Genomic DNA, 24,895 nt, shown 5'->3' on the forward strand with positions numbered 1-24,895 from the left:
GGGGGGGTGGGGTGTTTGGGGCTGTGATGGGTAGATAATTCTTCAATAGGGGAGTTGATCGCCTGTGGGGTTCACTGCCGCGGAGAGTTGTTGATGCCAGCTCATTGGATGTGTTAGGGAGGGAGTTGGATGTGGTCCTTGCGGCTGGGGTGGGTGATCAGCCATGATCTTGTTGAATGGCGGTGCAGGCTCGAAGGGCCGAATGGCCTACTCCTGCACCTAATTTCTATGTTTCTATGTGCTGTTCAAAACTTTCATCGGTTTATATTCTAGCTTAATAGTCTAGAGAATAAAATTTGTAGCAAAAGTCTGTCTGTGTGTTTTCTTTTTCAAACCACTTCGGTTGTAATTTTGTTTGGGACCGGTGTAAATTCTTGACATTGTGGTGTTGTGGGACATTGGAACACTGCTGCATGGTGCTGCAGAGTGATACCGATCGGATGTGGGTTGAGCTGACCGTATCAGTGCCATCAAGTTACTGATTCCAAATATTTGACTGTGGGCAAATGGCCCGAGGTTGACTTCAGTTTGATATTGACACAAGGCCTAGTCACCGGTTGCTGCATTCCTCCTTGTCTGTGGATGGTGGATGGTAAATGGCATGGAGGTGAAGTATTGCTTTCACCAGGATCTCCATGCCTGCAAGCTTTTTTTTAAAAAGAAGGTTGGCGTGTTGCTGATTTTTTCAAAAAACAAGCGCCGCGTCCCACCAGTTTTACCCATCAATTCTGATATACTATGTATTTACTGTGGGTCTAAATTTTTGTGACTGAACTCTCATCCAACAACCTGAGCTTTTGCTGCTCAGCGTGCTATCCACAATGGACAGCTACGAACCAAGACGTGGTTTCAAGAAATGCTGTAGGAGACCTGTAGGTTAAGTACACCAACTAATATTGAGCTCTGTTTCTGTATTTAAAATACTGTTATGCATGCACCGTACAGTGTAATGTAGACTCTTAGAACAGTGACCCTGGCTGCCTCTGCTGAGAGGCAATTAAGGATCTGCTGGATTACATTAACACTCAAATGTTGGTTGCTATTGGAAACCATGAAATATCTATTTCTTTAAACAAACTATAAACCAGTTATTTATTGATGCTGGCTGAATGAAATCAGAATCTGGCTCTGTTATGCACATAACATTTTTTTATTTAAATGAAATTTGTATGGCTCATTCCATTTAAGAGACTGATAAGTAAATAGCTATTTATAAGTCCCATATTTTCTGTTTGTGGCCATTATAATTACTCCTGTTAACTCGAACGGTGCTCAATTTAAATGAGTTGATGCCTCTTCCTCAGTTACACATTCCCCGAGATACATCCCAAAGTACTCCTTGGGAAGCTTTTTTTGTATTGCTTTTTGCATGTTGTGGGTATCTATTTCTACAATGGTTTAAGTTATGGAAAGCTTGTATACTGGAATAATGAATGTGGCTCTTGGCACTGTCTTGCATGGGGCACTGAATGACTCTCCCACACTCTGGAAAAGATCTCAGGATGAATTGCCCCATAATATTTGAACAGGGTGTCTAAGGTCACCTGTGTCAGCCAATGAGTTGGGGGTGCAGCAGCACTTACAGCAGGACTCACAGTAAACAGTCTACTTTACAGCAAACATAGTCTCTACTCGGTATTTAAACCGCTCACTACAACAAATAGGCTACAGAGTCTATTTAGAAATTGTCTCCACGAACTAGGGCAAACTGAACTTGTGACCAGAACTTCAGTAACTCCCGATGTTAAAAGCAGGGTGATTTTCTCCAGAAAAATGCAGTGTGGGGGATAGTTACAGTTACATATGTGCATACAATCAGTCCCAGTCACTTACAGCAAGCATGATTGATGGGGGGAATTGACCAATCATCTCCATTCTATCTGCGAGTGGTGTCACTATATGCAAGCCTGTTTTGAAAGATCGTAGTTTGTATCATTGCTCGCCCGCGCGTGCGTGTGTGTGTCAGGCTTACAGAGCAACAAGAACAATTTGTATTTGTATAGCGCCTTTAACGTAGTAAAACGTCCCAAGGCACTTCACAGGAGTATTTTCAGAAAAAAAAATTGAAATCAGAAAAAGAAAAATATAATAATAACTGTCAAACACAAACAAAAAGATACTGAAACAACATCCAGTCTGAAAATGCCTCACTGGCATACACAAAGAAGCGCACACACTCTCCAAGACAAAAGCACGAAATAAAATCAGTTATGGAATGATCAAGAAGATGGGATTTTTTCTCTTCACAAACCATGCTACAAGAAATCAACTAGTAATAGGTCTTCTATAGTGCATGCATGCTGTCACACACTTCCTGTAACTTTTTGTGCAATACTTCTGTCATGCTTTGTCACATAGGCAAATTTATTCCAACAGAGGTAAGCTTATTCTACCGCGTCTGCGTTACTTTTCCCCACGTGATGAGCTCCCATCCCCGGCTGACACTTTCCAGGAGCTGCAGCAGACTATGAAGTATGTTCGAACAAACTGAAACAATTCCATACTAGGTATAAATGTTGGAACTTTTTAAACAATGTTTCTCGCAATTGGGGAAATGGCAGACAGGAAGCAAAGAGTAGGAATAAACGGGTCCTTTTCAGAATGGCAGGCAGTGACTAGTGGTGTACCGCAAGGTTCAGTGCTGGGCCCCCAGCTATTTACAATATATATTAATGATTTAGATGAAGGAATTGAATGTAATATCTCCAAGTTTGCAGATGACACTAAGCTGGGTAGCAGTGTGAGCTGTGAGGAGGATGCTAAGAGGTTGCAGGGTGAATTGGACAGGTTAGGTGAGTGGGCAAATGCTGTATAATGTGGAATAAATGTGAGGTTATCCACTTTGGTGGCAAAAACAGGAGGCAGAATATTATCTGAATGGTGACACGTTAGGAAAAGGGGAGGTGCAACGAGAGCAGGCGGTGAAGAAGGCAAATGGTATGTTGGCCTTCATAGCAAGCGGATTTGAGTATAGGAGCAGGGTGGTCTTGTTGCAGTTGTACAGGACCTTGGTGAGGCCACACCTTGAATATTGTGTACAGTTTTGGTCGTCTCATCTGAGGAAGGACATTCTTGCTATTGAGGGAGTGCAGCGAAGGTTCACCAGACTGATTCCAGGGATGGCAGGACTGACATAAGAAAGACTGGATCTACTAGGCTTATATTCACTGGAATTTAGAAGAATGAGAGGGGATCTGATAGAAACACACACAATTTTGACGGGACTGGACAGGTTAGATGCACGAAGAATGTTCCCGATGTTGGGGAAGTCCAGAACCAGGGGTCATAGTCTAAGGTTAAGGGGTAAGCCATTTAGGACAGAGATGAGGAGAAACTTCTTCACTCAGAAAATTGTGAACCTGTGGAATTCTCTACCACAGAAAGTAGTTGAGGCCAGATTGTTAGATATATTCAAAAGGGAGTTAGATGTGGCCCTTAAGGCTAAAGGGATCAAGGAATATGGAGAGAAAGCAGGAATGGGGTACTGAAGTTGCATGATCATCCATGATATTGAATGGTGGTACAAGCTCGAAGGGCCGAATGGCCTACTCCACCTATTTTCTATGTTGCAAAGCAGTAAGACATTAAAGGATTCAGATGAAATCCTGAGTGTTCAGTTTATCAAAATCTCAGGACCGTGTTGCATGTTGTTACTTTGAAGCACATTCCCAAATATCTCTTGGTTTGAATTTTAAAAACTTTGAGCGCTATATTCAGTGTCTTAATTCAGGTGGACAGACCATATTCCCGACTGCACCCTATCACGCAATGTGGTCTATTTGATGCAGAGAATATTGTATGTGTTATTTGCTGCTGTTCAGTTGATAAAATGTTCTCATTCATAGGCGGTCCCTCGAACGAGGATGACTTACTTCCATGGAGAGTTCACAGATGTTTCAATGAAGGACCCAATGTTCCAGTCCTGAGCTCCAGTTGAGGGGGTGGGAGATGCCTGTGCGTGAATTTTTTTTACCGTGTGGTGACCGTTGCACATCAGCCACCACACGGGCTTGACAGAGCTAGGCCTTCATCCAGTGGCAAGGATTAACCAGGACGACTGGAGAGCTACTCTGCTGCATGAACCTGGTGCGCGCACACATCGCAATGTGGGCAGGTCCGTGCTGCCTCTGGGCCCTCTGCTCTTCTGGGCCCCGTACCCTTACTCGCCGCACCTCCGCCACGATGTTCCAGGGCCCGGCGCTCTAGCACTATTTATAGCCCCGACCTGCCTATAGCTTAAATGTTAACAGTTTGTACAGTACTGCAATAACTCCGAACTATCTTGAGATTTGTTGCATTGAACCTAAAATACAGACACCCACGGCAGTCTAAAACACTGTTCCCTTTAAGCTGCGCAGCTGAGCAGCACTCTGGAGGTCCCGTGTGGCCAGCTCCCCAGCTTTTAAATGGAAAAAAAACCGCATGCATGGAATTGTGAATGGGCCGCTCAGCCCCTTAAAGCTGCGCAGCCCCTAAAAAATTATATGGAACATTAGTCTATAGTGAATTGCTCACCTATTTAGTAGTTTCCGTGAGTTGTGTGGGATACAATTCTTAAAATGTGTGTCCTTCTCTTACCTTTGTGTTCTGAATTTACAGTATATATAGGGTCAGGTTCCCTCCAGTGAGATTAGTGAGGGAGAGTCATGGGAATCAATAGACCTTTTCAAGCCTTTGTGTCATGCTCTGCTCCAACACACAGAGTTATGTTTCCTGACATTTTATAAACTGTCTCCAACCAAGCTTGAACATGAAATACATACAGCATGTACACTCTTTATAAAAGTTTCCATTTTATGTTGCCAGACCAGTGACTTCAGTCAGATACTGGTTTTGCCATCTGAGTGCAGTATTGTAATATTTATTTGAGAAGTTCATGCAGTCTGTAATTGTTGGGTTGAGGAAAGAGAGGGACATACTGGCTTTGCCCGAAGCTCAAGGAATTTTGATATGATTTGGAAAAAAACTTTTGAGCACAAAGCCTAACCGAAAGAATGAACTGGTGTGTATTTGAAGGTGATAGCACAGTCATGATCAGAGAAGATCCTAAACTACTAATGTGAGCTTGATTAGTTTATGGTGCCATTTTTATTACCAGTCCAGCTGTGTGAAGTTACTAAGAGGCTGGGGGCTTCTGCTATCCTGTGGCAGTTGACGGACTGCTGTCAAGTAGAGCAACAAATGCACATTTTAGCCACTTTTTAATGGACAGCCCTGTCATATCTCAATGTCCCTTACTACTTGGTGACAGTGAGAATATCAGTCTTTATCATTCATTAAAGACAGCAAGACATTCTGATCTGTGAAATATCCTAACTTGCTCTTCATTGCAGGCTGTTTACTCTGTACATCTGTCTCTTCCCTTTCCTCTCTTGCCATCTCCCATCCCACTGAAACATTAAATCACATTGAATCAAGTAACTGGAAAATGTTTCCTAATGTCCACGAACCTGTGCTTGTCAGTACGCCAAAAATGCAATCATTCTTCTGATTTGCAAAATGACCTTTCTTCATTGCAGCTTTCCCTTTTATAACTAGGTTAATGGGTTTATTAGGAGCAGTGAGAGTGGCGTGAGCTGAAAACCAATGTTTCTTTCGTATTTTGCAAAAACTCTACTTTAACTTGCCGAGCTCAAGAAATTGGACCTTGCACAGTTTTAAAAAAAAAAGAAATGTTGCCTGTATTATGATGCAAGCAATTAGGAGCATATTCACAGCAATGTTTTGACCCTTTTTCCAAGAGAGCTCTTGCATCTTAAATACTTTGATGGTCCTGGGTTGTCATGTACAAGTTACAAAGCAATTCTAAGTGAGTTTCTGATCTCGCCCAAGCTAGGCTAAGGCTAATTGTACAGGGAGGTGAGATATTTATCCCAAAGGAGGAGAGTTCAAGGCCAATTTTACTCTGAACTCTTGATCACCTAGTTCTTTAGAAGTAGCCTCCCTGTTTCTGTTGATGAATGAATGGTTTGAGGCATATGGCAAGACAATTGATGGGGCATTGACAACTTTTTTCCTGCTTTGAATCCTGTTCATTGTGCATCTATTTGAGGGATATAATTTTTGCCTAGTTGCTCTGGTGCTTTAAAAAGCCAAACATACCTGCAGTTTTAACTGTAACTTTAAAAATGTGACCAAGCTCAGCCTTCACAAAATAAGCTACACATGCTAGAAATTCCTACTTGTGTTTTAATTGCATGGTGGCTAATTTTGTTAAAGGGCCGAAAATTGCAGCCTCTCTGGGTGCATACGATATGCGCACAAACCCAAAGAGGCCTCGCCATTACCGGTTCTCGGCGTGCTATGCACATGCGCCAAGAACTGGCTTTTGACAGATCGCACACATCCTCACAGGAAGGACATGTGCGTAGGTGAGATTGCTCTTGCCCTGCGAATGTCCTTCAAACAGTGCCACGTGCTAGTCAGAGTAGGAATCGCAGGATAGCGCAGATGAATACGTGGCTTGAGCAGTGGTGCAGCAGGGAGGGATTCAAATTCCTGGGGCATTGGAACCGGTTCTGGGGGAGGTGGGACCAGTACAAACCGGACGGTCTGCACCTGGGCAGGACCAGAACCAATGTCCTCGGGAGAGTGTTTGCTAGTGCTGTTGGGGAGGCGTTAAACTAATATGGCAGGGGGATGGGAACCAATGCAGGGAGACCGAGGGAAACAAAAAGAAGACAAAAGCAAAAGACAGAAAGAAGATGAGGAAAAGTGGAGGGCAAAAAAACCCAAGGCAAAGAACAAAAAAAGCTACTGTACAGCAAAATTCTAAAAGAACAAAGGTTGTTAAAAAAACAAGCCTGAAGGCTTTGTGTCTTAATGCAAGGAGTATCTGTAATAGGTTGGATGAATTAACTGTGCAAATAGATGTTAACAAATATGATGTGATTGGGATTACAGAGACGTGGCTCCAGGATGATCAGGGCTGGGAACTCAACATCCAGGGGTATTCAACATTTAGGAAGGATAGAATAAAAGGAAAAGGAGGTGGGGTAGCATTGCTGGTTAAGGAGGAGATTAATGCAATAGTTAGGAAGGAATTAGCTTGGATGATGTGGAATCGATATGGGTAGAGCTGCAGAACACCAAAGGGCAAAAAACGTTAGTGGGAGTTGTGTACAGACCTCCAAACAGTAGTAGTGATGTTGGAGAGGGCATTAAACTGGAAATTAGGGGTGCATGCAATAAAGGTGCAGCAGTTATAATGAGTAACTTTAATATGCACATAGATTGGGCTAACCAAACTGGAAGCAATACGGTAGAGGAGAATTTCCTGGAGTGCATAAGGGATGGTTTTGTAGACCAATATGTTGAGGAACCAACTAGGGGGGAGGCCATCTTAGACTTGGTGTTGTGTAATGAGAGAGGATTAATTAGCAATCTCGTTGTGCGAGGCCCCTTGGGGAAGAGTGACCATAATATGGTGGAATTCTGCATTAGGATGGAGAATGAAAGTTAATTCAGAGACCATGGTCCAGAACTTAAAGAAGGCTAACTTTGAAGGTATGAGGCGTGAATTGGCTAAGATAGATTGGCGAATGATACTTAAGGGGTTGACTGTGGATGGGCAATGGCAGACATTTAGAGACCGCATGGATGAAATACAACAATTGTACATTCCTGTCTGGCGTAAAAATAAAAAAGGGAAGGTGGCTCAACTGTGGCTATCAAGGGAAATCAGGGATAGTATTAAAGCCAAGGAAGTGGCATACAAATTGGCCAGAAATAGCAGCGAACCCGGGGATTGGGAGAAATTTAGAACTCAGCAGAGGAGGACAAAGGGTTTGATTAGGGCAGGGAAAATGGAGTACGAGAAGAAGCTTGTAGGGAACATATTAAGACGGTTTGCAAAAGTTTCTATAGATATGTAAAGAGAAAAAGGTTAGTAAAGACAAACGTAGGTCCCCTGCAGTCAGAATCAGGGGAAGTCATAACGCGGAACAAAGAAATGGCAGACCAATTGAACAAGTACTTTGGTTTGGTATTCACTAAGGAGGACACAAACAACCTTCCGGATATAAAAGTGGTCAGAGGGTCTAGTAAGGAGGAGGAACTGAGGGAAATCCTTATTAGTCGGGAAATTGTGTTTGGGAAATTGATGGGATTGAAGGCCGATAAATCCCCAGGGCCTGATGGACTGCATCGCAGAGTACTTAAGGAGGTGGCCTTGGAAATAGCGGATGCATTGACAGTCATTTTCCAACATTCCATTGACTCTGGATCAGTTCCTATCGAGTGGAGGGTAGCCAATGTAACCCCACTCTTTACAAAAAGGAGGGAGAGAGAAAACATGGAATTACAGACCGATCAGCCTGACCTCAGTAGTGGGTAAAATGATGGAATCAGTTATTAAGGATGTCACAGCAGCGCATTTGGAAAGAGGTGACATGATAGGTCCAAGTCAGCATGATTTGTGAAAGGGAAATCATGCTTGACAAATCTTCTGGAATTTTTTGAGGATGTTTCCAGTAGAGTGGACAAGGGAGAACCAGTTGATGTGGTATATTTGGACTTTCAGAAGGCTTTCGACAAGGTCCCACACGAGATTAATGTGCAAAGTTAAAGCACATGGGATTGGGGGTAGTGTGCTGACATGGATTGAGAACTGGTTGTCAGACAGGAAGCAAAGAGTAGGAGTAAATGGGTACTTTTCAGAATGGCAGGCAGTGACTAATGGGGTACCGCAAGGTTCTGTGCTGGGGCCTCAGCTGTTTACACTGTACATTAATGATTTAGACGAGCGGATTAAATGTAGTATCTCCAAATTTGCGGATGGCACTAAGTTGGGTGGCAGTGTGAGCTGCGAGGAGGATGCTATTAGGCTGCAGAGTGACTTGGATAGGTTAGGTGAGTGGGCAAATGCATGGCAGATGAAGTATAATGTGGATAAATGTGAGGTTATCCACTTTGGTGGTAAAAACAGAGAGACAGACTATTAACTGAATGGTGACAGGTTAGGAAAAGGAGAAGTGCAATGAGACCTGGGTGTCATGGTACATCAGTCATTGAAGGTTGGCATGCAGGTGCAGCAGGCGGTTAAGAAAGCAAATGGCATGTTGGCCTTCATAGCGAGGGGATTTGAGTACAGGGGCAGGGAGGTGTTGCTACAGTTGTACAGGGCCTTGGTGAGGCCACACCTGGAGTATTGTGTACAGTTTTGGTCGTCTAACCTGAGGAAGGACATTCTTGCTATTGAGGGAGTGCAGCGAAGGTTCACCAGACTGATTCCCGGAATGGCGGGACTGACATATCACGAAAGACTGGATCAACTGGGCTTGTATTCACTGGAGTTCAGAAGAATGAGAGGGGACCTCATAGAAACGTTTAAAATTCTGACGGGTTTAGACAGGTTGGATGCAGGAAGAATGTTCCCAATGTTGGGGAAGTCCAGAACCAGGGGTCACAGTCTAAGGATAAGGGGTAAGCCATTTAGGACCGAGATGAAGAGAAACTTCTTCACCCAGAGAGTGGTGAACCTGTGGAATTCTCTACCACAGAAAGTAGTTGAGGCCAATTCACTAAATATATTCAAAAGGGAGTTAGATGAAGTCCTTACTACTCGGGGGATCAAGGGGTATGGCGAGAAAGCAGGAAGGGGGCACTAAATTTGCATGTTCAGCCATGAACTCATTGAATGGCGGTGCAGGCTAGAGGGGCCGAATGGCCTACTCCTGCACCTATTTTCTATGTTTCTAAACTCTTCGTAAAAGCAGGCGTATAACCTACTTTTACCAGCGTAAGGGTTTTAAAACATATAAAAATGAGTGATTAAATTAAATTTTTCTATTTTAAAAAAAAAACCTGTCCATTAAGGTAAGTTTTTTTTTATCCTATTAAAGCACGTTAAAAAAATTCAATTTTTTTTTCTAAAACATTTAATTACACTCAATTTCAATTTTTAAATGTGAGGTTTTTTAAATTTGTGTTTCTTGTTTCAGGGGGGTATTCTCATCAATAGTAATGGGAACGCTACAAACAGAGCTCCCATTATTATCAATAAGAATACTACAGTAATTGGTGGTTCAGGCCCACATGATTCCAGGATACGAATACGTACCTGGAAGACATGTTCCCATACGCTGCACAGCCAGTGAAGGCCTTCGATCCGAATCCTACGTTCCTCCGGGACCACCAGGTATTTTCATTAAAAAATTACAGCTTGGAGGCGTTCGTCCGAAGGAAGCCTCCGAAGGCAATTTCCACCCCCCAATTTTTCGTTCGTTGCTGAAAACTCATCCCAAGTACTTTGATTAGCTTGAAGTTCCCTTTGCCATTGCTTAAATTCTGATGGTTTGTTGCTGATGGATATCAGTTGAAAGATTTTAACTACCTTTTTTATAAGGCTAGAAAGTTTGTAAAAATAATTGGACATCAGTTTTAAGTTGCATTTTTAGAACAGAGAAGTTCTCAATATGCTGCACTACTGCACTTCCAAGCCGTGTACAATAGAATCATAGAATAGTTACAGCACAGAAGGAGGCCATTCGGCCCGTCGAGCCTGTGCTGGCTCTCAAAGAGCACTTCAGGTAGTCCCACTCCCCGTCCTTTCCCCGTAGCCTGCAATTTTGTTTCCTTCACGTACTTAATCTAACTCCCTTTTGAAAACAAGAAGACCTGCAAGAACTTGAGCTTACGGTAAGAACTTCCTGTTCTGTACCCCACTCAAGCATCATGATGCATGTCAAAATTGTTAAACCTTTGACTATCGCTCTTGTTGATCTTGTACCTAACCAGATAATTTAATTCCTCCTTTTGCCAGGGCAGTCAAAAAGTCTACTCAGACTGACAGGGAACTCAAATAAGGAACTCAAAGCACAAGCTCTTTTACTGTTTGCTGATAATGCCAATTGAGGTAGCTGGTATATATAGCTGCTTCAGTTGGCGTTTGTATACATGTAGAGACAAAATGTAGTCTTCGGAACATGTGAGTTAGAGGATGGGTGGCTCATAAGAACCTAAGAAATAGGAGCAGTAATAGGTCATTTGGCCCTTCGAGTCTGCTTCGCCATTTAATAAGATCATGGCTGATCTGATCATGGACTCGGCTCCACTTCCCTGCCCGTTCCCCATAACCCTTTATTCCCTTATTGCTCAAAAATCTGACTATCTCCACCTTAAATATATTTAACGACCCAGGTGCAACAGATCTCTGGGGCAGAGAATTCCACAGATTTACAACCCTCAGAAGAAATTCCTCCTCATCTCAGTTTTAAATGGGTGGCCCCTTATTCTGAGACTATGCCCCCTAGTTTTAGTTTCCTCTGAGTGGAAATATCCTCTCTGCATCCACCTTGTCGAGCCCCCTCATTATCTTATGTTTAAATAAGATCACCTCTCCTTCTTCTGAACTCCAATGAGTATCGGCTCAACTTATCTTCATAAGTCAACCCCCTCATCTCTGGAATCAACCTAGTGAACCTTCTCAGAACAGGCTCAGTGGATAGCAGAGTCACCCGAATCAGAAGGATGTCGGTTCAAGTCCCACTCCAGGAACTTAAGCACAAAAATCTAGGCTGACACTCCAGTGCAGTACTGAGGGAGTGCTGCACTGTCAGGTGCCTTCTTTCGGATGCGACGTTAAACCGAGGCCCTATCTGCCCCCTCAGGTGACATACAAGATCCCATGGCACTATTTCGAAGAAGAGCAGAGGAGTTATCCCCATTGTCCTGGCCAATATTTATATCTCTCTCAACATAACAAAAATAGATCATCTGGTCATTATCACATTGCTGTTTGTGGGAGCTTGCTGTGCGCAAGTTGGCTGCCGTGTTTCCCACATTACAAAAGTGATTACACTCAACGTACTTAATTGGCTGTAAAGCGCTTTGAGATGTCTGGTGGTTGTGAAAGGCGCTATATAAATGCAAGTCTTTCTTCATGGGAATAATTTGACCAGAATTGTGTATTCTGTCCTTATTTTGATGCAGTGTTTTCATTGTATATTTAAAGTTAGTTTAAAAACAAAACTTGCCATGATTTGGGAACCAGAGAAGTAGAGCTGGCTGGACTGAGTACAGGCTGAGGTGCTGGGAGATGCAAAACTGAAGTAATCTGTTGCCACCACTGGTGGGAGGGTGTAATTACAGTGTAACTGTTTACATAGGTAGTTCTATTATAAATGCAAACACAGGAATTTTTAATAGGAAAAAGTTGATGGGAAGCACACGAATGCAAGAATTTAAATATTTATATATAAATCATATATCGCAATATTTGAAGGAAGTGCGTCTTATCTTGGCATATACTCTGCTGCTGTGCTTGTGAAGAGCAGATTGTTTAACCAGATGTTAAAGTTCCACAAGGAATGTGGAAAAGAGGGTGCAGCAATGAAACCAAGCAATTAAATTACAAATATATTTATGGTGACAAAGCCTGGAATATCTACTGGTCTATATATATATATCCATATTGATCTGTTCGAAGTAGAACTTATAACTTGGATTTTTGTTCAAGGAACCTCTTGACGTTGGCAGAAAGTCTACATTCCAGGAATGAGAGTATCTGTGCAGAGTGGCTGCACGTCTCCTTTATCAGCTGCCTCTTGAGTGCAAGATACCGAGAACTAAGTATGGCAGATAAGCTACAAACCAAAACATTGCTTTGGGGAACTGTGGCACAAGTCTGCTGTGCTGACGCACAGAAAACTAGATAGACCACAAACCTACCAAGGATTTGGCAGCATGCTTGTCCAAACTTACTTTTATTGCAGCTTTAGAGATTTGGACATCCTTTTTGGTAAGCTATGGACAGACTCTGCTTATGAGACTTTATTTAAAAATAACTGACCTAATATTGAAAATTTGATTTGTCATTAAATTCCAGCAAGAAATAGCTGCTTTTGGAAATTAGAGGAATTCTGTATTTCAAATTCCCTTTATTTTGACCGTGGCTATAAATTACACATTAATTCATTTCAGTACGTTGTTATAGTGGAAAGAAGCATTCCATTGATCCAATTAAAGAAAGACATTCATTTATATAGTGCCTTTCAAGACCACATGATGTCCCAAAGTGCTTTACAGCCAATTAAGTACTTTTTAAAGTGGAGTCACTGATGTAATGTAGGAAACGCAGCAGCCAATTTGCTCACAGCAAAGTTCCACAAACAGCAATGTGATAATGCTCTGTTTTAGTGATGTTAGTTGAGGGAAAATATTGGTCAGGATGCCAGGAAGAATTTCCCTGCTCTTCAAAATCGTGCCATTAGCTCTGTTACGTCGACCTGAGCAGGCAGATGGGACCTCTGTTTAACATCTCATCCTTTGACAGTGCAGCACCTCTTCGGTATTGCACTGAAGTGTCAGTCTAGATTTTATGCTCAATACCTGGAGCGGGACATGACCCCAACCTTCTGACTGTGAGAGTGTTGCCACTGAGCCAAAGCTGACTCCTAAATTATATTCAAGAACTACTTGGTTTTACATTTGTGAATGTCAGATAGGTTGTGTATGGAACAATAGCAACTTTGCACTAATGGCAAACAATGGAGGAAGACAATGGGTAACTACACTCGGTGTGAATCTATTGCTTGCTTTTTGTGTTTGTGTGTGTATTTATAAAAATAATATATATTCCTTTGGTTGTCCAAGCCCCACCATTTTGAATGAAGAAAATGTGGTTGCTTTAGTATGTTTTTCAAATTTTAAGGAAGCCTTCCTATGTTCCTGAATGATTACCGTGTTATTTCCGATCTGCATTCAGGGTGTTTATCCGTGGTGGGAAATAGTCGGCAATTTTGTGATAACAAGATTCCATCTTGAATTTTCCCTCATTAGTCACTGCCCTCCAGCTGAAAACCTGTGCTCTAGAACTAGCCACACCTCTAGCCAAGTTATTTCAGTACAATTCCACAACAATAGCATCTACCCAACAAGTGAAAAATTGCCCAGGTATGTCCTGTCCACAAAAAGCAAAACAAAGCCAATCTGACCAATTACCACCCAATCAGCTTACTCTCAATCATCAGCAAAGTGATGGACAGGGTTGTCGACAGTGTTATCAAGCGGCACTTAATAACCTGCTCACCAATGCTCAGTTTGGGTTCCGCCAGGACAACTCTGCTCCAGACCTCATTGCAGCCTTGGTCCAAATATGGACAAAAGAGCTGAATTCCAGAGGAGAGGTGAAAGTGACATCAAGGCAGCATTTGACAGAATCAGTGGGAATAGAGGAAAACTCCACTGGCTGGAGTTATACCTAGCAAAAAGGAAGATGGTTGTGGTTGTTGGAGGCCAATCATCTCAGCCCCAGGACGTCACTGTAGGAGCTCCTCAGGGCAGTGTCCTAGATCCAACCATCTTCAGCTGCTTCAATGACCTTCCCTCCATCATAACATCAGAAGTGGGGATGTTAGCTAATGATTGCAGAGTGTTCAGTGCATTTGCTGCAACTCAGATAATGCTGCATGCAGGCAAGGGACTGCTTCAAGACCTGGATGAGATTCAGACTTGGGCTGATAAATGGCAAGTAATATTTGTGCCGCGTAATGACTATTTCCAACAAGAGAGAGTCTTAACCACCTCCCCATGACATTCAATGGCATTACCATCAACATCTTGGGGGGGGTCACCATTGACCACAAAGTTAACTGGACCAGCCACATAAATACTGTGTACAAGAGCAGGTTAGAGGTTGGGTATTTTCCCCTCTTGACTTTCCCAAAACTTTTCCAAGATCTACAAAGCACATGTCAAGAGTGTGATGGAATGCTCTCCACTTGCCTGTATGAGTGCAGCTCCAACACTCCAGAAGCTCGACATCCATCATCCAAGCTGTTCAGAAGTGAAACTTAGAGTACAGGTAACACTGCTGACTGTGTAAAGTATCTGAGAGCAGGTAGCAGTACAGAATTCAAGTGATCATTATTCTAAACTGGAAGGTAAGGGTTGATTGTCTGAAAAGTGAACTCTGAATTTTGAATCTGACTGCTGCAGAGAAATTTCAGATTCGCGCAGCAACACAAAAGCTTAGAATTTAAACAGACTAAGTGCCATTGCTTACTGATGGTTGAGGAAATAAAAATGCCAGTTGAGTGCCATAATTTGGGACTCGAGCAGAAACCACAATAAACCAGCATATTAATTCTTACTCAGAATTTCGCAATGATTCTGATGTAAGTTTCTAAGCTGTTGCAAAGGTTTTAGGTTCTGATTTAATGATGCCTTCTTGAGACTTCCATCTATACTTCAGCAATGCCAGGCAGCAATGGAGTCATTCTGTCGCACACGAAGGAGCTGAGGCAAGGCACCATTAATTCAGAGGTAAGAGTGCTGACACATGGCTTTTAAATATCTCTGCTTTCAATGAAATTTATTTACAATAACTTCCAGCATTCTAGTGTATAAAAATAGCATTTGATTTTTAAAACAGCTTGCAATCCTTTCAGTAAACGGACCAAATACTCCGTTTGGGATTTCGTTGAACAGGCTTCCTGAAGCATTGTTCTCTGGCATTTGTACACAGTCTTCTCATGCAGGTAAAGGTTGCTGCTGATCAGTCAAGGATGACGTAAACTGTTTTACATTTCATTCGCTGAAAGGTAGAATTGCCCTGATAAGGTATCTAAGCACTAAATACAAGGTCTCATCGATTTGTCTTTGAACTGCCAGTTTTATAATGCTCCTGCTTTTTTATCAATAAAGTGTTCCTGAAATACTGGACCGTATTTACTCACTTGCATGCACGCTGCACCTTTCAAGAGCAAAAACCATTTAAGTTCAGAATGTGGTCGATATGCGAGTTATCATTTTTTTTGTAATTTTTCTTTGGGGTAAGATTCAAAGTTGGGGTGCATTCTTTTATTCAAGATTGGCCTGTAAATGAGTAAATGCAATAATTGTTGTAATTGTTCACCTTTTGTAACTAAACAATAGGGTGGGCCAGTACATTTTACCTCCATATCCCCAAAGAATGCTAACGTTCCTGTTGACATCAGCTAACCAGTACAGACCAGGAGTCAAACCTGTTACCACATGGTCTATCCACAAGTACAGGGGTGTCCAAAAAGCAGGTCACATGTGACCCTGGAGCCCAAATAAATTCAGTCCTGCTGCAATTGTATTTCATACTCTCTCGTTTGTCCTGTTTGTTTTATCAGCCTTGCGTTTTGGAAAGGACTTCTGTCTCATTGGATAATCCTAAATCAGAAAACCGAAATCTACTGGTATTAGTAATGTGAGTTAAATGTGAAATATTTCAAACATGGAGTGAAATTGTAAATGGCCCCCAGAGCACCTCGATATTTAACTGTGTGGCCCACAAAGCTTCGCCATCACTGCACTAGACCATTGGGGTCCTTTTTATAAGCTTTACATATCGTCACACGAACTGCAATTGTCACCACACGTTTATCCTGCTCATTTCACCCTAACTTTCTAGATAAAACTTTGTGGTTATTTAAGAATTAATTGTGGCCAAGAGGGAATTCTGACAGACCAAGAATCATTATTTTGAAAAATCTAGTTAAGTTATTTCCCTGTCTAACGTTGTGCGATGTGTAGTCAAGACATTTGGTTGACATGTAAAGATTGATTTTTTTTTTTAATGATCTGGTGGCAATATGGAGTTTGAAGGCGAAATTTATCCAGATTATAATGCACTAGAGTCTGCTTTTACACCCGCCTTTACGTCACATTTTGTTGATTAAATTATTGCTGTAGTTAAGTCTACCATTTTAAGAACATCCTTTTGTGATTGATGAAACAATTACATTCTGAGTTTTTAATGAACATTAGAAATAATCGGCACTTGCTGTATTACAAAATATAAATAGGCATAATTTGGCATTCCTGTCTAGTAATTCTGTATGTAGAAAATAGTTTGAGACTAGTTGGATTAGGGAAAAAAACCAAGCCAGTGTCCAAAAAGAAAATGTTGCATCTCATTCTGACAATTACATACTTCCCAATTTGCTGCGCGTGTTCCTTTATAGATCAGTGAAATTTGAAATTTTGCTGTTAATACTGTAGGATTCCTTTGGCTAGGGAAGGGGGGAATTAAGAGAGGATTTTAATTGGAGAGAAATTAAGCTATTAACTGCAGTCCTTTTTTTAAAAAAAAATTAAAAGGAATGGCTGATTTTCCTCAAGGTTTCTTCTAAATTTTACTGTTAAACAAAAATACAAAACAAAAATAGTAAGTCCTGATATTATGAATTCATTGTGTCTTCAGGTGTCAAGACCCTAAACTCTGAAATTCCCTCCCTAAAACTCTGTCTCTCCATCTCCTTTAAGATCCTCAAACTTAACATTTTGATCAAGCTTTTAGTCATCTATCCTAATATCACCATCTTTGGCTCAATCTCAGTTTTTGTCTTATTACATTCCTTGGGACGTTTTCCTACATTGGAAGATGCTATACAAATACAAGTTGTTGTAGTTGTGTACTATTGGTGGTGGTAGGTCTGTCACTGGTGACATTGGCAATTGGAGGTGCACTTGAAGCACATCACACAATGTCAATGGAGATTGGCTTAAGTGTTTTCCTTTCATACATGATGAGGTGATCCTCATCCTTGGTGTGAGACCAACTCTCTTCTTTCACCAGACTTCTGGGCTGCAGGAGCGTGCTCTACTTTGCCAGTTTTTCATTCTTCCCATTCCACTTACTGATTCCTCTTTTTAGTTCATCTCAAACTCTCCTATATGTCTTTTGCTCTCATTATGTCGCCTGTGAATATCACTTCTGCGCTTTAACCATTTTCTGGTCCCCACCGTAGCACTTTACATGTCATAAAAACATAGAAACATGTCATTTAATATATTTTCCTGCTTTCCCACCCACCCACCGACTTTCCCTGTCTGTTCCTCCTTAAATGCCGCTCATCTGGAATATCTTCCAGTTCTGAGGAAGAGTTCCCACCTGAAATGTCAACTGACTCCTATTTTATTGATGCATGTTGTCTGACCTGCTCAGTTTAAAAATTCAAAAATCAGTAAAAGAAAAGTTAATAAAAAATAAAATCTTTTGGTAGTATTACTTTAAAGTGGTGGTGAGGAGCTCTAACCAAGAGCTTCTTTGCAAAAGGACTGCTAAATTAGAAGAGCAATTTATGGATTATTATATGAACTGGCTTCTTCAGGCTTGTATTGATGTAGGATTTTTTAAGTTAAGGATTAAACGTTTAGTTATTTGATCAAATTTCAGTGTAGGTGGTGATTGCTGCGTAGGCAGCAATACGTACTAGAGGAAACCCTGTGTAAATGGGTCATAACATTGTGTGTACGTCTTGAGTGGAAATTTTATTACAGCATCCCTGTATTCTTAGTAACCACTCTAAAATGATGCAGGAGGTAAATTAGGTATTTAGAAACTGGAGAAAACCTTAATTGCTGCTTACAGTCGCTGAACCGGGATGTTCTGGGTTTGTGGGGAAGTGGGAGGAGGCAAAATGGCACATTTATATCACAACCACTTTAGGCTTTGACAGCCCAAGGACAACAGAAAAATAATGTGCACAAGCTTGCAGCTGCTGCACAATTCTTTTAACAGTTGCATTTTGTGACTTATTTCAGACTGCTGTGACTTACCCAATAGAAGGCGGCTGATAGGCTAGTTTTACCTGCCCAAAAAAACTCTTCGCTAGGCAGGCTGAGTTGCTTAATCTGTTCACCAAAAAGCTAGATGTCTCTGCTTTAGGCAGCTAAGCTTTTATTACCATCATGACCATGCTGCTTAAAGGCACACCATTGAAACCATCACTTTTGGGATGTTTTGGACTCTCTGAAGGCAGCATTGGCACCTTGTTTATTGTGCCTTTCCGTACTAAAGGGCATTTTAGCCCAAAATTCATCATCTAATATTCAGGAGTCTTGCTGCAGACACTTTCAGCTGTGTAATCTTAAGCTCCAAGCTGCTATTCTCCAGGCAAGTTCCATATTTATACTGGAGTTCCAGGAATCTGCTGCCCAGTACTGTGCTTCAGTCTCCCAAGAAATGCCATGCTATGCAAAAGAGGCTTAGGAAAATTAAACATTTTCAGATCATCTCCTGCCTTATATTAATTTCCACACAACATCCCAGAACCCGAGAGAATCCCAGCTGGTCTCTGGAATAAACATGGTCTCTGGTTTAAGAAGTACACATTCAGTCTGCAGTTTTGCTCTGATACGGAGAATATTTTGAAAGCTGATCCTTGTAACCTCTGAAGCACATTTGCAGCGTAAGAGTAGAAAGCGCTCAGCTGTTGCTGCCAATGTATGAGGGCCTTTTTGAAGGCTCAATGATCATGACTTTTTTTGAGTTATGAAACTCAGCCAGGTTATGGGGAGCGGGCGGGGAAGTGGAGTTGAGTCCATGATCAGATCAGCCATGATCTTATTAAATGGCGGAGCAGGCTCGAGGGGCCAAATGGTCTACTCCTGCTCCTATTTCTTATCAGTTTCAGCTTGTGCTGAAAGACTGTGAGCAGCATGTGTATGGAATGCAAGAACCAAGACAAGGATCTTGCCACGTAATTGCAGAACTTGAGCTGCCTTCAGATCTGTAGCAGCTTACTGAGCTGGGGTGCCAGGAAGGGGGCTGAACTTTAGCTAAAATGAGCCTCACCACGGATCGTTAGTGTAGTTTGTTCTTAAACTTTAAATGTTTCAAACTGCTTTGAGAACAGAGCAAAGTAGTACAGGTACTTAATTTCCTATCTACCCCCAGCTTGTGGGGTGCCTTGATGAATTTACAGCAGAAATTGTCAGGGCTATTTTTTTCCCCTCTGATTAATGAGCCATATTTTTGTCCAGCGTGCGTTTCTTTTAACTTGACATCCATGAATATGTTTCTGCAGTTGGATGTTACTGTAGCAGTAGTTCTGTTCTGTGATGTATCACTGCATTATTATGGAGCGTACACTGTGATGAGGATAGTGAGCTACCACTGGAATTACAGACACGCCTAGTGGCTCAGTTTTAAGAATGTAACAGTCATACAGACCACGGTTCGATTCCTGGTCTGTTCAGTTAACTGAACTCCGCTTGGTTGTGATGTTGCCCCAAGGTTGCCTCACAGGTGAGGCTCTCGCTGCTTGGCCATTGAGAACCTTGTGAAACCCCAATAGTGCCCTCAAGAAAACAAGGGAGAAAAGGGGATATAGTTACAAAACAATAGTCGATCTTACCACATTTTTGCCTCTTAAAAGGGAGAGGCACATATTTTCAGCGTGCGTCCAGTTAAAGTTTCACTTGTGAAAGTGCCAAGCTCTGTTAGTAACCTTGGACAGCCAAAAACCTGGTGAAAGCTTTACTCAAGACATAATTCCACCTGGGGTTCCTGGGAAAATGCAGTTGTCTCTAAAGAGGAATTTGATATACTGCTTGAGCTGTTTGGATGTGCACTAAAGATTTTTGGGAGCGCAGGAGAGAGTGAGAGAGTGAGAGTGTTAATTATGTCGTGCAACTGCAGTGGGGAGAAAGTATATAAACAACTGACGCAGAGGAGAATGTGTACTGTGGAAGGGCTCTCTTAGTTTATGAAAGTATTAATGCTTCTATTTACTTAGCGTCTTAATGAGTTAATATTTAAAGCACTTCACATATGGAGTTACGTGTGAAGTGCCTGCCTGTTATTTTGGTTATATTGTGTACAAGCTGTGTAACCCTTTACTGAGTGCTTCCTCCTCTTCTTCAACAGCAATTCAGTGGTATTTCCGGTTGCTCATTTATGGAGTTTCTGAAGGGCAGCAGGGACTATTGCCAGGCACAGCACGGCCTCCTTGCAGACAAGTGAACTCAAGGTCTCTCCCGATTCAACTACTCCACTAGGAAACCACCTTAACCGGAAAAGTGCCAACAACAAACTGGGATTCACCTGGATACTGGATTTAAAAATTGGATAGTTTGTGAGAAGCAGAGGACGTTTGTTCTTTCGATGACCTAGCCTGGATGGGGTAAATCTGCTCGTGTTTTGTGCAATTGGATGCTTTAAGGAGCACCATTGCACAGAGACACCAACCGAAAAGTGCCAGTTTGGACTGGACTTTACAACACGCGTGCTAAGTCCAGTTTTGTGAGTGGAGGTTTTAAAAGCACAAGTACCAACCGTGAAAAGGAACACGTGCTGCTTCAGAGTCTTTCCCCCTTTTTATTTTTATTTTTTTGTTTAGTTTTTTTTGGAAGTTGTAAAAGTATTGCGGCCACAATGAACCGCCCGGCCCCAGTAGAAATCAGCTCGGAGAGTATGAGGTTTCTCATCACACACAACCCAACCGATGCTACCCTCAACAAGTTCACAGAGGTAAAAAAAACAATTTATCTTCCAGGCCAACTTTGCAAATAAACTGATGTAATGTTTTTACTGTACTGTGCAATCCTCCCCATGGGTCTTTGGATCAGATCTAGCCCAGAAAGAGAAGATAAAACCTTTTTAAGAGGAAACAAATGGTACCGTGTGATACTTTGGCACTTCAAACCCAGCTCAGACAGAGGAGGAAGGTCTCTTCACACCACCCCTGCCCTCCCCCAAACAGATGTTAAGAGTCCTAAGTAAATATATTTGTGTTCACAGGCCAGCACCAGTGGCCGGAAGTCTAAAAACAAAACTGCCTTTGCATTCAGCACTCATAGGCAACCATTGGGTGGTCTTGTGGAAAGATGACACTTGGATTGAGCATGCATGAATTCAACTCTTCACTCGCACATAGCGGAGGTCTTTCTGGGGTGGCATTTCATTGTCGACGGTGTTAATTTGCTGGCTTTTTGCTGCAGCCACTAGGTGCCAATTAGAAAAATATGTTTTCAGCCTGCCCTTGACTGTAGCACAGTGATGTGCAAACACCAGCAGTGTCTGACTCTGGTGTTTAACTTTGGGGAAAAAAAACAACCCAAATCCTAGTGTCTCTCGTTCTCTTCTAACTACTAATCCGCTTAATATTTTGCAAGAGTTTAAATTCAAAAGGATTAAAGGTCATTGCTAAATTAGTAGTCGTAGCTTGATAGAAGCAAACAACTTGTTTAAAACTTTGGAGTGTACATGTGATTGTTTCATGTTTCTCATGTAGATAATCATGTTAAGAGGTCAGATGTCACCAAATAGCAAGTAGTGGAAAAAAATAGTGCGCACAAAAACCTAGTGCACAAGTATCCCCTTCACCTTGTTTTTAATCTAACTATTAAGAGCACAGCTCAAACATTTAAAACCTAATCTGGATTAAATTTTTGTTTTGCAAAGTTTCTTGTACCCTAATTAAGAAGGCAACAGGCAAGTTGCTAAATCTTCCTTTCTCTTACGCTCTCTCTCCCTTCCCAGTACATGGCTGATATAAGTCATATCATGGGAATTAAAAGTGCGAATCTTCATCACGTTACTCTAAGTAGTGTGTTGGAGCTGCAGTTTGCTGTGGTTACCATGTAATTGTTGATTTGACATTTTCACTAAGTGACCAAGTGATGCAGGCACTTAACATGCTTATGTTCATTGACTCCAGCACCATGGTTTGGACTAACACCCCAGGTTGCAAAGGTGAAAGTATCTTCTGTGCTGCTATTGGAGCCTGATATAAATGGGTTTGAACAGTCAGCACAGTTTCTAATGTTCAGAAGCTTGCACTATAAAACTGTCATTCAGTAGAAATATGCAATCTTGCTGAGCAGCTTGAAGGCTAACTGGTATGGGAAATTAAATGTCACACTTGGGCACAACAGGAGTTGTTCTGAGGTTGAAGTTGAAGTATGTTGAGGTGGAGTGAAGGGAGCTTTGCTCTATTTTCAGCTGCTCTTGACCAAGTGCTTGCTATTGACACTGGGTGAGAAGTGATTAATTCAGAATACTACAAAAAAAGCCAGCAGTAAAACATGGGGAACCATTTGTTTGTGAGAGTTAACAGTAAATGTATAATGTGGTTTTGAGGTTACCATGCAGTGGAAATTTCTGCATTTTGACTGCTTTGTCCACAGAGGCCGCAAGAGAATCTTTATTTAATAGTCAAATGACATTTAATACATTTCAGACCGGAATTGCACTGTGTCCCAGAATTAAGAGAGATGTTTAATCAGATGTGGTTCAAGTACTACCTCATTACCTTCCATCCAATCCTGTCTTAATGCTGCCTCTTCCCTTCAATATTTGTCAGTCATAAAATTGGATTTTTTGGTCCACGCTCTTATGATTTCTGCTGCCCTGTGCAGCAGGACTCATTTTTCCCAAAAGAAGTTTTCCATGTGCTGCTCGTCTTTTTCTCTGGTCCTTGCTGTTTATTGGGGTGAATGGAATTTGTAGACAAATCTTAAAAACAAGCACTCCAAGGTGTCAAGGATGTTATACGATTGGTTCATCCACCTTAATTTATATTAACTTATAATATAACAACTCTCCAAGCATAATTTCAAATCCAAAATTTAGCGCATGCCTCTATTATGTGCTCTCCTCTGTAATCACACACGAAGTTTGTGGCATTCATCACTTAGATTTTATTTGTGTTAAAAAGTAATCCCAGATCAATTTTTTTCATGTATTAAGATGTTCTAGATTGCACATGTATAATTTGAGATGTTGGTGTTGAATAATAGATGTGTAAATTTATGATAGAGTTGTTTAACTTTGGAATCCAATCTGTTTAAGTTCTATTTGAATATATACGGACCCTACGCATATTGTAGAATACTTGCAGGAATCTCCCGTGTCAACAAACTTTTACGTTTTTATGAAAATTTCAGTTCTAAGTATATTTCACACAATAGCCATTTTTTGCCTACTGATCTTCTGAGTGAATGCTGGTGCTTGTAAACTGAAACTTAGCTAAGCACATCTCAGCATCATGGCTTGAATTGAAGAATCACTTCAGTGGGACACACTGGAATTTTTATCAGATACTGTACATGAACAGTTGCCTTATCGTGTGCCCTATGGGGACTACAAGCACGTGTTTCAGTGATGAGTTACTCTTTAAAACATTTTTTTTAAACTGCCATGAGTTTAAAACATAATAAATGCTGCTGTTTCCAGTTGACTTCCTCAAGTGGTATGATATCACTCTTCCCAAGGGCTTATTTCAACCACAAGTTGTCACTTCAGCTCATGAAGTTTTATCCTAGTGGCCTCTACAGAATAAACCATTGGTCTGAAATAGGCACACCCATCTTGTTTAGATCTTTTTGGATGGAGTTGACTGGCAAATCGGTTAAATCTCAAAGCGTGACCATCTTGGTGCTCAAGTGGTTTAATGAAACCTGTATTAGGCTATTACACACCACGTTCAAACTCCTATTATCAACAACTTTAAATGTGCTTTTGTCAAAAGGCAGTTTGAGTTCTTGGAATTACAGAAGTTCCACTGAGTTACAGTAAATATTTGATCTGCATCAAACCCACATGATGCAGTCGAAACAACTAACTACAGTCCCAGCCTGCAGGTCTCTACTTCTAATTGCCACTGTAATATCCTCACACCATGGGATGCCCAGTTGCCAACACAGGAGTGACTTACCTCAAGCTGCACAATATTCATTTTTTTTCTACAAGGTTTTCAATTTTCCAATAAGCCTGATAACCACCTCTTGGGAATAAAATTGGAATCGGTGTTTATTTCAGTAACATCAATTAAAATCCCACAGAAATTGAGGGGAAAAGATCAAGAGGTAGCCAGTTATTTTAGGTTTGTGAGTTTTTGGTAAAATAACCTCTATTGACTGGCCTGCCTACATGAGTGCATCAGTTAACTTTATCTTTCACATTTTATCTATTTTGCACTGATTTTTAATTTTTGGTTGAAACAGAAGCAAATTCCAGTTTTAATGAAAATGCAAAATGGTTTAAAAGTAAACCCTGAAAACTTTTTTAAAAAAGCAAATCGGACCCAGAACCCTAATACTGAGCGAGTCTTTGGTTTAGTGGTAGCATTCCCACCTCTTGAGTCGGAAGGTGCAGGGTTTGAATCCCACTCCAGACAGTCCTGGCACAAAGACCATA

The 24,895-nt window shown here is 41.5% G+C and overlaps 1 protein-coding gene across 1 annotated transcript in view; it reads left to right on the forward strand.

Moving 5' to 3' along the window:
- Positions 1 to 20,931: 20,931 nt before the first annotated feature.
- The window catches only part of LOC139279923 (protein tyrosine phosphatase type IVA 2-like), a 43,913-nt gene continuing 39,949 nt past the window's right edge, over positions 20,932 to 24,895 (forward strand). The window contains exon 1 of the mRNA XM_070899244.1: positions 20,932 to 21,226. Coding sequence (XP_070755345.1) covers positions 21,131 to 21,226 — 96 coding nt within the window. The 5' untranslated portion in view covers positions 20,932 to 21,130. The remainder of the gene's footprint in view (positions 21,227 to 24,895) is intronic.

The sequence above is a fragment of the Pristiophorus japonicus genome, chromosome 14 (genome assembly GCF_044704955.1).
Source record: "Pristiophorus japonicus isolate sPriJap1 chromosome 14, sPriJap1.hap1, whole genome shotgun sequence".
Taxonomy (NCBI): Eukaryota; Metazoa; Chordata; class Chondrichthyes; family Pristiophoridae; genus Pristiophorus; species Pristiophorus japonicus.